The 18,695-nt window shown below is 34.3% G+C and overlaps 1 protein-coding gene across 1 annotated transcript; it reads right to left on the bottom strand.

Moving 5' to 3' along the window:
- Nucleotides 1–1,098: 1,098 nt before the first annotated feature.
- LOC132546046 (delta-aminolevulinic acid dehydratase-like) lies at nucleotides 1,099–14,361 on the bottom strand. Its single transcript, XM_060209740.1, has 8 exons — nucleotides 14,249–14,361; nucleotides 9,109–9,256; nucleotides 7,667–7,802; nucleotides 7,147–7,230; nucleotides 6,548–6,692; nucleotides 6,159–6,246; nucleotides 4,360–4,446; nucleotides 1,099–3,949 (listed from the first exon to the last, which is right to left on the bottom strand). The coding sequence occupies exons 1-8, from the start codon at nucleotides 14,359–14,361 to the stop codon at nucleotides 3,761–3,763; spliced, it is 990 nt and encodes a 329-aa protein (XP_060065723.1). The 3' UTR covers nucleotides 1,099–3,760.
- Between the last annotated feature and the right edge of the window lie 4,334 nt (nucleotides 14,362–18,695).

The following is an 18,695-nucleotide window of genomic DNA, read 5'->3' as shown; positions in this document are numbered from 1 at the left end:
CCTTTGTAGTAGAGATTTTGATATATGGGGATACCTTTGTAGTAGAGGCTTTGATATATGGGGATACCTTTGTAGGGGAGGTTTTGATATATGGGGATACCTTTGTAGGGGAGGTTTTGATATGTGGGGATACCTTTGTAGTAGAGGCTTTGATATGTGGGGATACCTTTGTAGTAGAGATTTTGATATGTGGGGATACCTTTGTAGTAGAGATTTTGATATATGCGGATACTTTTGTAGTAGAGGTTTTGATATATGGGGATACCTTTGTAGTAGAGGCTTTGATATATGGGGATACCTTTGTAGTCGAGGTTTTGATGTTGTGTACAGCACAAAAATATGCATACAAAATGTATACAAACATATTAACAACATCCCTCTGGGAGTTTTTGTTTTGTCATGTGACTGATATAATCAGTAAACTGTATAATATATAAAAATATATACCTGTACTTGATGTCCCTGTTACCATAACACAAATATGTTTTGGGTAAGTCTGTGGTGTAACATTATGTTTAAATTTAGATTTTATCTCATTTTGTGATATGAGGTTCTACTCCTTAACACACTAAATATAATGCGGTAGAAAAAAAATATATATATATTTGTAATAAAAATAAAAAAGTAAAGGAAAGGTCTTTACTCTCTTTGTTCTAATCATTATCTACTACTACACTTTATCTGTACCTGGACCTCTACAACAAGATATCGTCAATGTTCCTGTATGATATATTCCTAGGAAACGGGACATGTGTAATACTCAACAGGTGTTTCAAGAGGGAACACATGCCCAACATTATGTGTGATGTTAGTTACCTTTGGTGTTTACAAAGTTTTATCTTTGTTTTTAAAATCTATACCCCCTCATGTGCGCTTTCGCCTTTGTGCTTCGTAGTCCGTCCATTGACTGCATCATTTTCTTCCTAGGATCAGTAACTTCTGAATAACCAAATATTTCGAGCTCATGACATTTTGAATATCGGCTACAACAATCAAGTTTGGTCTAAGGAAATACCTTCACCCATTTTCAAGCAACAGGGTCACTGAAATGAGTTAAAATTTTTAAAAAATTTATCAGGAAAACAAAACTCATTCAACAAGAATCAACAGTTTTATTTATTATTTCTTGAACACAATTTTGCTCTCAAAAATATGAGCAGTGTTCATCTTCAATTCACAAATTTATTAACATAGACAATAAATAACTTCATTTTTCACATTATTAAATATGTACATGTTTTTCTATCATTGGCATTGATATTGCAGTTGAAGACAACAAAATGAAGTAAAACGTTACTAGATTCAGTGTGTCAACGAAAAAAGTATTTTTATGTGACATGAAGAATGAAGTACATAGTATGTGTCATAGGCATCAGAACTGTATCACATGAAACATGGAAATTAAGATTCCTGGTAGTTCCCATCAGAACTATACCAACTACCTAGTCCAAGACCTTTTGTCACAATGTTCAGTCCAGTAATTAGGCATTAAATGAAGATAATGCAGTTTAGTTGTAAAATGTTTGTGAAATTTGGTTTTAACTACTGGTCAGCAAAAGTCATGTTAGCAGGACACCTGCCACCAGTTAGTAGAACACTAACCACAACTTAGCAGAACACTAACCACAATTTAGCAGAACACTAATTTAACCACAACTTAGCAGAACACTAACCACAAGTCAGTAGAACACTAACCACAAGTCAACAGAACTAGTCAATGGAATTTTTCTTTTCATTGCTGAACAATAATTTGTGTGAATGACGAAACCAGGTATTGGAAATCAAAATTTTCATGTTGAACGAAATATATCCTAAAAATTGTTGAAATGTAGACATAAAAAAAAAATGACTAAATCAATTATTTAGAAAATGGCAATTAAATCCATATCCTTGGGTCATTGATAACCCTTATACAGTGGTCAAGTTAAATAAAAATAAATGGGGGAAAAAAATATAAAAGTTAATCTTCAATCATCAACTGGTACTTAAATAATTAAAATTCTGATTAATTAATGCCATTCAATATCTTAATATGTCAATGTTATACAATGTAAATAAATCATCAAAATCCTATAAATTATATTAACTATGAACAATTATTGAAATATAACTAACACTCAAATGAGGCACTTTTTCAATGTCATATTTTTCCAATCTCATTTTAATAGTCATATAGTTGATTACTTTTAACCAACAAATCATTTATTTCGAACTCTTCCATACATCATCTATGAAACACACTTTTTATGGATTATCATACTTATTTCCAGGCTATATCACAAAGATAACTTAATCACAAGGTTTTGGAATCAAATCTTACTTGGCGCAGGCTGGCGCAGAATCTACTGATGAACGCAGATATTGTCAGTGAGAACACACATTGAAATTACTTTGTGATCAACTTCTCATCTCAACACACTACACCCCACCTCACCCCTCTCAAATGCCAGAATATATAAAAAGAAACAGTGGTTGTTAGTCACAGATTACTGAACACCAACCACCCTATATATACAGCATTCACAGTGTTTACCTCCATCATCAATTCATTCTAATTTACATAAGGAATTTGTCACAGATGATAATAAGTTTATTTGCAGGTTACGAATAGTCATGCTACATATATTTGATAAATATATTAACTTCAGCTTTTATTTCTACACACTTGGAAATCAGTGAAGTAAATGAAAACGGTAATTTGATAAATCACATGTATTGAAAACACCATAGGATTTTTTTTTTTTTTTTCTGTTTTTCTGTTTTTTTTTTTTTTATATATATGAATTAAAGTTACGAACTTTCAATGTACATTTTCTGTCCACATCTAAGAAGAGAGACTACGGTAAGTTAGCATTGGAGAGGCTTAAAATGACTTTTTTCTGTAATAGTCTGAAGATAACTTTCTTACGTTAAACCAGTACTGACATTCCAGTGCTCAGTTAAAACGAGCCAGTATAGAAGAGTTCTCATTTTATAGGGTACAGCAATGTATCACCTGTACAATTACCAGTTATATATACAATAGGCTGCATTGCAGTTCATATCACAGATTCTATCTATATGTGTCAAGTGTCACGTCATTATATAGGCAAAAACACTCTGCAAACAGTGGAATATACAGTAGGTGAAAGTGAAATATCACCCCAGTGAAATCAAGGGGCTTTCCACACAAGTTATATACTTTAATATGTCTACTGCCAACCCAACCAACTCATCCCATGTTTTCCTAAGTAAACACTGGCAGTGATTGATTAAAATAAGGAAATGCTACCAGGATTTGAGTCTATCACCAGAGAAACTGTTTAAACAAATAAAACATTTTTTTAATGTGTATGTATAACTTTATATAGTAATGGGACAATAATGATACATCATGACTAAACATCCTGACTGTCAGCTGCACAGTGCCAAGATTCTAGAAAAGATCTTATATAGTACTCTAGTTTAAAAACCAAAAATAATAAATAGATAATGATAAACGTAATGGTATGGCAATTACAACAGCTTTTGGAGCAACCTATAGTTAATATCTATTTTTCACCAAAGGGGACTTTGAATTCATTCAACATATGTAAGAAGCAAAAAATATTTGATTCACTTCATACATAGATTTTGGTCAAGTTGATAATGATGAATATACATTTGTATATATACCATGCATATCTTTAACAGTTTTTTTAATGATAATGTAGAGAAAATTCTTAAGATTCAAAGAATAATTTACAGCATATTTATGGTAGTCATTCTATCTCAGTAAACACTACTTTTTGATCCACTCCAGGACTTGTGGCGTGTAGTAGGAGATAAGGATGTCGGCACCAGCTCTTCTCATACTGGTCAACACTTCCATCAGGGTTGTCTTCAGGTCAAATGCTCCGGCTTTAGCACCGTGATACAGCATAGCATATTCCCCGGAGACCTGGTATATCGCTAAAGGATGTGTAGGATACTGAAACAACATACATCCCGGTCAACATTTAATTAAATGAAATTTTTTTATCTTTAATTTTCATAGAAAAACATGTTAAAACGTTACATAAATTTTCATTGCCTCAATCAGTGAAATAGCTATTTCTGCTTTTAATGGATATAACAAAGGAAAAGAGGAAATCTGATATATTATCAACATCCATCCTTAAATTCACAATGACTATACACTAATATTCAACCTAATAGGCTGGTGATACCATGGTAACTGATAGGTCGGTTGACAGGTTTTCCGTCTCAATGACTCCTCCCATGTCCAGGTCTCGTCATGCTGAACATCAGTGTTCTAGTTACGTGTACCCCATGTACCAAAAATGAAGACAAGTTTGAAAAACAATTGCATGAATGAATCACAACACAAAACTATCTTACCTTAGCCTTGACCATTCTGACCACATCCAAATAGGCAAGACCGGGCTTCACCATCAACATGTCCGCTCCCTCAGCCACATCACGATCCTAATGTCAGACAAACAATGGGGTTTTTTTAGATGAATAATTAATACAATGTTAATACAAGTGTAGTGAACAGAATAATACAATGTTAATACAAGTCTGGTGAACAGAATAATACACTGTTAATACAAGTCTGGTGAACAGAATAATACACTGTTAATACAAGTCTGGTGAACAGAATAATACACTGTTAATACAAGTCTGGTGAACAGAATAATACACTGTTAATACAAGTCTGGTGAACAGAATAATAACAGAATAATACACTGTTAATACAAGTCTGGTGAACAGAATAATACACTGTTAATACAAGTCTGGTGAACAGAATAATACACTGTTAATACAAGTCTGGTGAACAGAATAATACACTGTTAATACAAGTCTAGTGAACAGAATAATACAATGTTAATACAAGTCTAGTGAACAGAATAATACATTGTTAATACAAGTCTGGTGAACAGAATAATACATTGTTAATACAAGTCTTGTGAACAGAATAATACACTGTTAATATAAGTCTAGTGAACAGAATAATACAATGTTAATACAAGTCTTGTGAACAGAATAATACAATGTTAATACAAGTCTTGTGAACAGAATAATACACTGGTAATACAAGTCTAGTGAACAGAATAATACACTGTTAATACAACAACAGTCCGTATACATCACTGGATACGTTCCATCAATACATCACATAGAAACAATTGTATGTGTGTAATTACCGTCTATCTCCTTATATTTTGATCAATTTCAATCTGAAGTTTTCAAAACTCTTTAGGAATAACATTGTTTCCTGGGAGATCATGCAGCCGATTAATGCCATTTCATAACAGCAATTTTTAAAAGTAAGATATTGACTAACAACGAAAATGTTACAATATTCTTCCGGTCAAGGGATTACCCATTACAATATATCCGAACATCAAGTTACATCGCAGAACATAATGAGAATATCCAATATTTTTACATTTGTGAATCACTATTTGGTCTAAAACATATACTGGTAACCATGAATTTGCCTGTTACTACATGTACATATGAAGTGGTACCCATCTGCCAAAATTTCATGATCAACAGGCAGAAAAAACTTTTGAATCTGTAAGTTGATAAATATAACAATTATTCAGTTTAACCGTGTTTTACAAAACATCATTACTTTTACTGCAGTATGTGACAGGTGATTTCAGTTTGATTCAAGAGACACCCTTCATATATACTGGACTACTCTTTGTAGTAAGTACTTCTGTAGTGTGTAACATCAAAACAATACAGTATATTCTACCCCACCAGACAGAAATATCCACACTTACGGTGTGATATCTCTTATCTTACCCAGGCAAGACAGCCTGCACACACAGGAAGTGACATTTCAGGTTCATGTAGTTGCTAATGACGTCATTTTTATGACATGTCGGGGTCATTGACATCATTGATAATTGTCATCAGGGCCTCAAATGCAAATGACTATACCGATGGTTATGCCGTGTGTATCAATTTATTTTTAAGAGGAAAAAGGGGTAGAAAAAGGATCATTCCCTACCATGAGGGTAGAACAGAGACCCTTGGAGAAGATTCCTGACAGTCTTATCTTCGGCAAAGCCTTGGGTTAGACAATCAAGAATCTCCCTCTCGGTTAGACATTTTTTTGTCCTACCCTCCAGCTAGCGAAACATCTTATTAATCTATCATTCTTAAGTTAATTCTCTACATACCACAGCTCTTTCTGCCAGACCAACAGATCCAGGTGGTAGTTGATAACATTTCCTATCCCCATAGGATGGGGCTGACTTGGCAGCATCCCTGAAGAAACCAATGTATTTATTGCTAGTGTCCTTTTTGGTGACAGATTTAATGATAACAATAAAGAGCATGGCATTTGAATCACAGTATTTGGTTGATAAATTATGTAAAAAGTAACAACTAACACAATTTCATTCGATTTGGTAGATTCAATATACCTGGTAATCAACAAATGGAAAACAATGGAGCAAAAATACAAAATTATGTTGTTTTGAGTCATTTCTGAAAGATATCATCAAAGCTGCTCTTAAAAACTATGAGCAATACACATAAATTTTTCGATCATAATGCTGTTTCTAACCTAAATGGTCCGTAGAAAGAAGAGGCAAACTTGGCACTGTAACTGAGGACGGACACACGGTTTCCCAATCCCTCCTTGTGAAGGAGCTTCTTTATTGATCCAACCCGACCATCCATCATGTCCGATGGGGCGATGATATGGCATCCTGTAAAAGTCATCAAGATTTTTGGTATATTTTCGATTCCTTTTGAATCACTTTTCAAAAATTCAGATGTCACTAATCATCATTAAGATATTAGGAACATGGAAATCGGGGTGATCTCAGAAATCAGGGTGATCTCAGAAATCGGGGTGATCTCAGAAATTGGGGTGATCTCAGAAATCAGGGTAATCTCAGAAATCGGGGTGATCTCAGAAATTGGGGTGATCTCAGAAATCAGGGTCAGAAATCGGGGTCAGAAATCAGGGTTGATCTCAGAAATCAGGGTGATCTCAGAAATAAACATCTTTCAATAATGTTGATATATTACCAGCTTCATCCTGCTGGCTTACATTGCTGTTACCTACTGACAATTATAGAAAAATATTTCCCTCTCTTGATGAAGAATTACAATAGAAATGATTCTTAAACATGGTTTTCTTTGTCTATAGGTTCACACCTGCTTTAGCATAGGCTAATGATATCTCTGCTAATCTCTTAATGCTGGCCTCATTATCCAGACTACCATCTTCCCTCATCACACCTGAAAAATAACAATCATTGATAGCAATTTCTCCACGGTGGAAAGAACCAACAAGATAAACCTATTACAATGACAGTACTACTTCACCATCATTAAATTAATCTTTTAGGAGGAAATAATTTTATCATTACACCATTTCCAAATATTTACATTCATTTACATAATTTTAACAAGATGTACATATCATGATATGCACATCTTAGTAGAAATTGTGTTGGAGTATCAGGGGAGATAATTTTAGGTCATATTATTTTCAGAAAAATTAATGATACTCCTCAATAATGTAACCAACTACAAGTATCTCACATTAATTATATATTGTAATGTTGTTGACATGCTATATACATGTATTAACATTGTTAACATATTGACTAAAAGTGACTGTGATGTTTACACACTATGTACATCATAATATAATGTGAACTTATATACTCACCACAGTGACCGTGACATGTGTAAGGACACAAACACACATCACATGCTATAAGTAGGTCTGGGAAAAGTTTCCTCAGCATGCGTGTGGCCACTATAGCTGGTGTACTCTGAGAATCAGCAGCCGTACCAACGTTATCCTGTAAAGGTTACCAGGCATCAATGATAAAAATTCAGTGAATAAAACCACTTTGTGATAACAAGTATTCCCAAATAAAATTATTTCACAAAAATAAAATTTAACAGTTTCGACACAATTGCATCAATGTGTAGATTTCTAATACATGCATATCTCATACACATTTTTGTAATATCTACAATTACTGTTGTGACCAACTCTGTAACCTTTGCAACGCTAATTATTATACTGATACACAAGTGCAGTGATTTGATCAAATGAATGAAAAGACTCTCGCCTAGGGTCATTGAATTACACACTAAGCTTGAATTTTGTGCCGTTTGAAATCCTTTGGCCAAATTCTCATAAGGAATAAAAACGGTACATTGCTGACAATGATTTTCTAAAAATAGTAACAGTGACTTTGACCCAGCAACTCTGAAACTCAAACCTGTTCAAGGTACAATGTATTTTAATGCCTTATAAGAGAATGAAGTTTGATGGTAATTCCTCAAGAACTGAAGTTACTACAGTACTGAAATTTTTTTTTTTTTTTCCTGCTTTTTATTTTTGAAAACAGCATGAGTGACCTTACTCAACAACCCTAAAATCTGACTTAGTCAAAAATATTTTGAATCTCCATAAGAGTGTAAAATCTGATGATAATTCCAAAAGGAATGAAGTCACTAAAGAGGTGACAAATTTTGTTACAGATACAATAATGGAGGAATAGACAGGCTGGTTTCACATGGTGGGGACTGATAAATAGAAACTGTAAATATCAAGATTAACTTTCTATTTCGTTAAGATTATTAGAGGACATCCTCAATACTAAAGGGGTTATGATCACTTTCACTCTCTGCACGTCTGGAACGTGTCATGGGAAATTAAAGGCACAAGCAAAGTAATTTGATTGGTTCCAGAAGAGAAAAACTGACCAATCACAGGCTGATTTGCTCCTTTTGAAGATTACAAAGGAGCAACATCCAACTTCAAAGTCATTACAATGTACCATTATGCAACCTCGGGATTCGTTTGATGTACATCAAAGGATCAAACTAGTCTTTTCGTCTTGTCCACAAGGTGTCACACATGGAACCTTCAGTTTTGCCATGACATGTTCCAGGGATGCAGAGAGTAAAAGTGATCATAACCTCTGGAGTATCGAGGATGGTTTGAGGATAACTAAAACTAAACTCTGTTAATTTTACATAACTGGCTTGGCCAGCCATTCAATTTGAGTTAAGTTGTAGTTATCTCCTGATAAACTAAACAAAGTAAATTCTCAGATATTTCACTGATGTTTTTCACACATTTGTTTTACATGCCTTTTTTATTTTGCCAGGTACCCCAAATATCAGAACAGTCTTCAATCCGTTCTTGACCATGGGTTCCAGTGCTTCCTGAAGCCGATTGACCCCATATCGAGCCTGACCTGGCATACTGGTGATTTCCTGAACATCATCATCTTCATCTCTACAATAAACACAATGCACATAAATAAAGAACACAATCAAGATCGGAGTCATTCGTCTGGTTTAGATAACATTCTCAGATCAGCTTGTTTTAACACAAATGTTGATTGAACACTGGAATGTGAACCTCTACATCCAATTGAAGGAGGTGAAAGTTCAAACTAACATTCATTCCTCTTTTCTGATTGGCTGCAGTATTGAACACTTTGAACACTACACTTTGAGCCTCAACATGCAATCTGATTAGTTGCAGTTAATAGGTTCTGTTTAGGCAAAATGCCTTGATTTGAAAATTTGATTTTAGTTCACTTTCAGCACAAAAAACATCATCATCACCATCATCACCATCATCATCATCATCATCATCATCATCATCATCATCATAATCATCATCATCATCATCTTTATCAACAATTGATGTCATTTAAAATCATGGCTTGACAAAGTAAACACACATTTTGGAAACCTTGCATTCTGGCATTCAAAATTTTCAATCACCTTTTGCCTTAAAAACATATAGATCAATATAAGAGGACCTGTTTTCAGTGTCTCTAAAGAACTGTAGAAAAAGTCAAAAGTATATGTATTGATTATCCCAATACGCATAGGTGAGGTAATCTTCATAAAAAAAATAACAATTTAAAAACTAGCGGTCTTTGCACATTCAAATTACAATGCTGAAATATTTAGCATCAACAGCTAAGTTTTAAGTTGATCAGTTTTCGATGAAAGAAATTCAGCTGGGAAGAAACAAATCTAGCAGCAAGATTTTAAAAAGTTGATTTTTATGCTGACTTAAAATGTTTATTATTTTTTTAATCATCAAAAAGCTGATGCTTAATGTCTTCTCTGTAATTATGATCCAATCCTAGGATTGTGTAATGTAAAATAGGATTTATGTCTTATATCACTATCAGCATGGAGGACCAAGTCTGTGTGTATGGCTAAATAACTTATGTATGTTTGGTGCACATAGTCCGTAAGTAAACATCACTACGCATAGTACTATATGTATAACAATACAAGGAAAAATATACAGAGCAATTAAAAGCTATTGGATTCATTTCTTCTATCTAAAATGTTTCAATAATATTAGTGCAACTAAGGCCAAACTAAAACCATTTCATGTTTCTGGTAACCACACCCACATCAATATTTTGTGCCTACCAAAAACTTTTTAAGGCAATTTTCAAAGAAGCACTGATCTAGTCAAGATCTCTCTCCTAAATAAACTGTAAGAAATTATCTGTGACATGTTGAAAATAAATATTTGCCTATATACCTACGCAAATGAGTTTTGCCACCATATTAGAGGAAATAATTTTTTTTGGTTAGGCCTTACTTCCAACACATTCCCAAGTTACAGGGTAGATTATATACAGTAATTTTCTTTAATCAAAATGTAAGCAAGCTATTGATAGTCGTAACAATAGTCAAACTTCTTTTTTCAAGAAATTTAAAAAGCTCCACGACTAAGCGTGACACAAAGTCTTCATTTATTCCAATATTGTGTTTTTTGACTTTTTACAAGTTATGATTAACTTGAAAACTCTTGATAACTTTCATCATACAGATAATAAAGTATGACTTTATCAATGTTTTGCCTTTTAGCAAATCCTACATATGGTTTTGAAAAACAGTGCTAGATGGTTTAATTAAGATATAAAAAATGTCAATCGTGAAATTGCTTGTGGCATAAATATCAGAACATACATATAAATATTTTCAAAGTTGACAAAGATTTTTTTGTTTGATAACCTCCAATCAAAAATCATTATTCTTTGTAAATAATAACTGATATGTTTTAGGAAGTAACTACAAGGCATGTTTAATTGTTTAAAAATACCGAAGATTGACTTTATTATCCTAATGACCTCCAGCAAAGTTTATGAATGCCTTACAGGTATACTTTTTGACACCACATAATGTCACTATATACTGGTGTTACAACAGCTTTAAGGTGTTTTTTATTCAAATAAAGCCTTATACTAGTAATCCTGACTCTCTCAGGCTGTTACTGAATATCAGTGACATGACAGGTTGCTACCAGCAGCAATTATTAACTACTACATATATGTATCCTTAAGATATCAAAGTCTTTCTCAGCAAAGTAATCAAAGCATGTAATGTGACAACACATCACGGAGGTCAATTCGGGTCTAGAGATATTAAACGTGGACCTTCCTGATTTGTTGGTTTACGAACATCCGGGAAATGTTATATTGCTAACATCTCAAGTGTAACGTTTTAACATTGAGAGACTGATAATTTTCCTCAATAATATCAAGACTAGTGTAAGAAATTGCACAGGTGAGTGACGTCTAGGACTTTATCGTGGGAAGAAATGTACGTCACAACAGGTTTAATATTGCCTGAAGATACATGACTAAGTAGATATATATATACACTGTAACATTATCAGTGTCACACATTACAACACTATCAGTGTCACTTCATAACACCCTACCATATTCATTTTGAGACTTATAAATAAACAACATTCTTCTATAGCCTTTTCGGTTTTTTCCTAGTTTAAATAATCTTATATGCAGCACAAAATAAATATGAAACATGTCATTATAAGTGTACTGAGGTATCAAACTTCAATTACTTGACTACAGATTGAGTTCCATATCATCATAAATATCATCTACATTAAAATTCAGAAGTAAATCATTCCATTTATGTTTCATGTTTTAATGTACTTTAAAAATGCCTGCAATTTAAATTTTCTGATAATAATGAATGGGTGATCAAACATGCCTTATGTCAAAATTTGAGGTAGTCTCCCAGGGTGTATCCATAATGGATTCAATTTATTTTCTCACTACTGAAGCACAAAAAAAAAAAGAGAAAAATGTGGCCAAAACATATATCGAAAAGTAAATTACAACAAATCTCCTTTGGATGTTGAAAATCATTAATTCTATTTCTAGTTTTTTAAAATTCTCCGACAGTGTTCCCACATCCGTGTGCAAGTCAATAAATACATACATCTGATGATGTGTGAATAAAGACGATCATTTGATGACAAATCATATAATTTCTGTCTGATCAACAGCCCAAGTATTTTACCTGAGGGCAGGCTGACACACTAGACAGTAGTTAACGTCATCACCTTGCAATCATTGACGTATACAAGGAAAAAATAACACTAAGATTACAGGTATAATACATCAGAAGGACATCAACTCTGAACATGTATGAGATATTTATCAACAGCCACAACATGTCTGCTAACATCCAGTGATAAACAAATTCAAAGATTCATAGTAAACATGAAAAATTCATACTAAACATGAAATGATAAACAATAGTTATAAAGATGTCAAGCTACTAATACTTTGTCATGAAGTCTTCCCCTCTGACAACAACCACAATTAAGTTTTCTTTTAACAGCTCCAATAAAATCACAATCCCTGATATCTCATAGTTTGAGTGGTCAATGGCACCTGATGTGTACTTTTAGGCTGGAGTACATGTAATGAAAGAAGTCCTGCTTAACTAGTGATCTTGTCATCTGATGTGTGGTCTGTAATTCTGTAAGCATATGTGTCCTTTACAAAGGAAATTTCCATCAGACCAAGCTAGCAAGGTGTCACCAATAGCCTAAATTCACACTCTATAATAAAATCTAAAAGTTTGCAACAAACTTAAACATTTATCTATGTGTGTACCAATATCTTTCATCATTATCATAAGGATTCAGCAAATTTTAGCCCCAGAGTGTCAAAGCAATAAATTGACAAAAGAAAAATAATATAGCTGAATATTTGTTACACCCAGGGTCATTTTGAAGCTGGCTGTCCTCGTAGTAACTGGTGGCTATCCCACCGAACAACAAGCAGAAGCTAAAACCTGCCACAATCGGCATGCTATCAAAAACGATTAGGCTAATGCGGCTTGCTCAAGGATACAATCATTGATCCCTGATCTCACCTTCATGAGACTCAAATCTTGCTGTATGGATCAAAGAACCACACACATACACACTTCTTACACCAAAATGTTACTCTTGATTTTAATTACCAGCTATTAAAATTATATGAAACAATACTTTTCATATAGTAACCACATGTTCCCAAGTTGTTTAGTTACCATGGTAACACAATTTCAGGTAATATTGTTGGGTCAACACCACCACTGTCAACTTAAATTATTTAATATCTGTTGTAGTAAAGGCTGAAGGAAACGGAAACTGAAGTGTTGAAATACATTCTGTACATGGTGACAAACACAGACACCTTAAAGTATCAAAGACATGTCACACTGGTAATAACAGGCTTTCTGCTGCTTTGATACCAACTTAATTTGCTAGATAGTTTCCCTGCAGCTCTGAATGACATTTATTATGTTTATGAAATCTAACTAGGTAAATCAAGGTAAAAGTGAGATCTCAAATAGTTGGCATTTATTTTTCCTGGAAATATCTATTTAACATGCATGTTATCTCATCTTCAAGACAATTTCTATTGTATAAACAAACACAATGAAATATCTAGTTAGGACGTACGATGGAAGATATAAGATTTTTATTCATTCAATCTATGGGCCACATGGGACATAAATATATTGCATTAAACTATAGAACGGATATAACTGTAGAATTCAAACTTATAATGGAAAAATGGTCAAACTATGTGCAATCGCAAAAAAAAAAGGAAAAAAATCTCCCCTCTCTCTGTCCTGTTCCTTAATAATACTGTCATCCTTATTTCCTGTACTAAGGTTAAACTGTGATTTTTAACGTTTACATGTATATGACATAATATTTAAATTTTATGCTCAAACACGGACTGATCTTTATCTAAGCCCGTGGTTTTAATAACACTAATATGAAATATCAAACCTTAACGCTAAATACCACGATATGAATCTTTGAAGGCATAACACTACGGATGAATGATGTAACGACAGTCACGTTCTGACCTACAAAACATATCTCTTGTTTTATAGTTATCTGAAGCAGAGAAAACGAAATATGCTATCTTACGTGACAAAGATGGGGTAGATGAGATTCTCCGCACTAATACTCGTGTTGGCCGTCTGCCATGAACGTAAAACAGGATGGTGGTAACCGCTGTGAAGAACTGTGTGGTTTGCCATGTTTCTTTGCAAAATAACCTTCACTATGAACTTTGCACTACGACCTGTCGTGGGGCCACGTGGTTCCGGTTACAGGGAAAGGTTATACGTTTACGGAAAAGGCCTAGATAAACACTTTAAATAGCACATTTCAACAGATATTAAGGATTAGATACATATAAATATATCTCAACAAATCAAGTTATTCCGTGTATTTGTAAAAGAAGGTCCTAATTTTGTTCGAGTCCGGCAGAGACGTCTCTGATTCTGGTTAGTTATAAAAAGTCGATGGGAGTATTTTATAATCTAGACGGGGAGGTGCACTTAGCCCATGATTGAATACAATTTCATAATTTTGATTAATACAATTTCAAAACATCAAATACATGGGTATATTCTGGACCATGCCACTATTGTGATTAACTCAAACTGATCATGCAGTTTACTTGTCCAAATATCGTTGACTGAAAGTCCAACAGTGACTATGCATGGTCCTAGTATGCAGAGTGTACGGGACGATTTTGGATTTTTTTCCCCCGGGATAACGGAGATAGAGGTTCTGAAATTGTTTTTCAGTATTCAGTAGGTTTGCGTATCGCCGACGGAATTTGGTATGCTCGTAGAATCATATTTCATCATTGATCTGTAATTTCAAATTCAAACAAACCACCGTTGAAAACCTGTCCTCGCTATTGTACTCCTTTTCATGTCAAGAACAATTTCTCGCTAGCTACGCGATGTCAACGAATTACCACCAAACAAATACATAAATGAATTATATTGTGTTCATACTATAAGATTTATTAAAAAGCTGATCGATGAAGTACCAGTATTTTTCCAGAAAATATCCACAGGTCCGTACTCCAACTGCTCAGCTGAAACGACCGACATGTGTATCGAACATGTGACTGCACTTCTGTGTCTGATGACATCACTAAATCATTAAGACGCTTGATTTAGCTTACAGTGATACAGAAGCACGCATGCATATCTTAAAATCATCAGTTGAATGGGAGTGACATTTTGATGAGAATAAAAATCAAAATAAATTCATGATACTAAAGTTGTGGATATCCGTGTTTATGTGTGCGCTTCTTCTAAAGGGCTAGATTCAAGGTTTTTTTGTTGGGTTTTTTCACATTAGCCATTTTTCTTAGTAAACTTTAAAACAAAAAACTATACAGAAATACAGTTATTAACCTTTCTCGGCTTACACACTCGCTAGTGAACAAAAATTAGAAATGAGTCATCTGAAGTGATATTTCAGAAATAATTTTTCTAGTATAAGTCGATCATGTTTGGACTTTCGCAGCCAAAAAATTGCAGAAAGGTGTGGCAGGCAAGGGGCAAGGGATTGGTTTCTTGTTCATAGTTTAGAACTACATGGGGCTGTCCCTATATATAGAACTAAGGTTTAGCCCTTCCCCTCATACCCACCACTGTGATGTTGTCCTCCTCACGCCTACCTTTGACCAACCGGTTAAATGCTATTAGGATAGATTCGAGTCTGGTGTAGTCGTGCTGACAGAGCAATCTCCCTTCAAGTTCAGACGAGTTACTTCCCTTATATCACAAATGAGATTAACGCAGACTTCCGATCAACATGGGATGTTAAACGAATGCTTTTATTAGGAAAGATACACGGAGAGTTTTGTTGTACCTGTTATTACCTGTGTCTCTGCTGATACTCTGAAAGAAGTTTTGGTATAACTACTTAAACACGTATTTGTTTGAACCTTTCACCAGCCAAAGAAGAGAGAGGGGAATTTGTAATCAGTGGACCCAGGGTAAGGTTCCGGGGTAGCTATATCATCAATGCTCAATTGTAAAACACTTTGAACTGGTCCTTATATATATATGTCAAATATTTGTATAAGCCAGATTGCCTATAAATTCTGAAACATCTTCAGCCATATCGCTGTTTTGTTTTGTTTTTCTCAAGACCAGCAGATTTAACAGAATAATAAAGTATGTAAATAAAAATATATTAGAGTGTCCATTCTTTATCCAGAATAGTTCCAAACAGTCTTGCAACTTAATCCTTATTTCCCTTTCAAATCCCCATTTTAAAAAAAGCGCATTTGATTTCATTGGATATTTTCTATAGGTTTCTGAAATGTGTTTTGACAAACTTGCACAAAGTGATCAGTGAAAGTATGCATTGAACTTTTAAGACTAAATTTCCATTGTAGTTAAAACTATATTGCATAATTCATACATGCCCTGACACTCTGCGTTCTATACATATAAAAAAGGGACGCTTGAATTCGAATATTTAATTACCGTAGTTTACCGTTTCATGTATCGTCCTTAAATGACCAATGCTGTTGTAAGGACGGTAAAGTAATATGAAACCTTTCCAGCATAGTCGTTATCATCTTCCAAATTAAGAAAGTTATGAATATCAAAAAGAGACATATATGTTGGTCGGATTTATCGCCCCATGAACAACGACCGTAGCCAGGGGCATTTCGAGACAGGCTCTCCTTATAGTAGCTGGTGGTTACCTCACTGAACATTGTGCGGGAGGTCAGTCGCATGTAATCAATATCAATCAGTATAAGATGTCTTGTCAATACTGGAGACAAGCATGACAGGGCGACAAAAGATGCCCTTCATCGCTTGGATTCGAACCTCGCGCCTTGAAGCTTCGTCTGAGGCTACATTAGTCTGACAGTTAGCTATTAATATATGGTCAGTGAAGACACACCAAACTCATTCTCGAATGAACACGTGTTTAATGTTTGAGAACTTACGGTAAAGAAGCACAATCTCGTGCGCTCTACACTGAAGTTAACGGCTTGACGGGAATGGATTTAATCATAGCTTTCAAATCGATGAACAAAACTAAGCTTTCAAAAAAAGTAGAACAAAAAAGTCGTTGCAATAGTGAAACAGGGAAGCTTGGTCACTTCAGGTCGATCATCCTGTCTACATGTCATTAAGTAAAAAAAAAAAACGCATTTTCGGTCAATGTGTGTTTTGTGATACAGGTATCGGCATTTGAATATATGACGATAGAGACCTTCAAGTATCTGTGTTTTGCGGTTCGCCTTAAAAAAAACAACACACACACACACACACACACACACACACGATAAATTAACATGTTGCTCAAAGGAAAAGAGCAAATAATGAAACCTATACGATATCACTCTCGATAAGCGAAAGTGATCGTAACCCCTGGAATGTCGAGGACGACAGGAGAATTAATAGGAGACGTAATGCTTATTAAAACAGCAGTACAATTCCAGCAAAAACATAATAATGAAAACAAATTTTGAGAATAATTGGAAAAATGGATGCCCATTTTGGAACTATAGTATGTATGCTAACAAGTCTGTTCCCAATGGCCATGGCCTTGACTTTACCAAACTGATTTTAAATTTATTGAATTTCCACAAAATTAATGCTATTTTTATTTAATAATGATTATAACCCTCTCTCTCTCTCTCTCTCTCTCTCTCTCTCTCTCTCTCTCTCTCTCTCTCTCTCTCTCTCTCTCTCTCTCTCTCTCTCTCTCTCTCTTGTTTAGGATGTATAATGTTTTATATATATATATATAAATGTATTCATGAGTGAGTATGTGTGTGTGAGAAAATATCTTTGATAAGTGTAAGTGATATGATATTGTATGTGTGTGAGTATTTTGTTAAGTACATGTAAGTTTGCTATGTGAGTGTAAGTGGGTGTGAATGTTGATGAGTGAGTTTGTGTGCAGTAAGTAGTAGATACATGTGCATGATGATAAAGATGATGATGATGATGATGATGATGATGATGCATGTATATGTGTAAGACATATTCAAGTAAGAGCACACAAGTGTGAGAGTGTGGGTGTATGTTTTTGTGCGGTTTCTCTTGTATATTGTGTATTATGTAAAAACTTGTCAAAAAATAAAAGAATTACAAAAAAAGGATATGTAAAAAAACAGCAAAACAAACCACTAAACGGCCGTGTTATTATTTCACCTAGTATTGTTGTGAAATTCTCATCATACCAAGCAAACAATGCATTATTAATAACAAGTATTCATGTCCCTATGGATCTAATTTCCCCTTTCTTACGCTCACACATCAGCCATATATGGTTGCCTTCATCCATTGTAATTTTACTTTTAATGATATACCACCAATTAATTCATATTCACAATTAGTTTAGTAACTTTAGTAAACGCTGTCCGTTTCTACTGGTCCTGTTGTCTGTGGATCGCATGCTATGGGCCTTCCGTGCGGCGGCAAGTAAGGTAACCACCAGCTTCTACTGAGAGACCCCGCCCCAAAATGGCACCAGCTGTTTACGAGGCGATAAATGAGCAATTGAGCTTGAGTTTTTTTAAAGACTAATTACTGTT

The sequence above is a fragment of the Ylistrum balloti genome, unplaced genomic scaffold (assembly GCF_031769215.1).
Source record: "Ylistrum balloti isolate Yb309-2 unplaced genomic scaffold, AGI_CSIRO_Ybal_v1 Utg369874, whole genome shotgun sequence".
Lineage (NCBI taxonomy): Eukaryota > Metazoa > Mollusca > Bivalvia > Pectinida > Pectinidae > Ylistrum > Ylistrum balloti.
The sequence above is the reverse complement of the archived record's forward strand: the minus strand, read 5'-3'. Positions and strand labels throughout refer to the sequence as shown.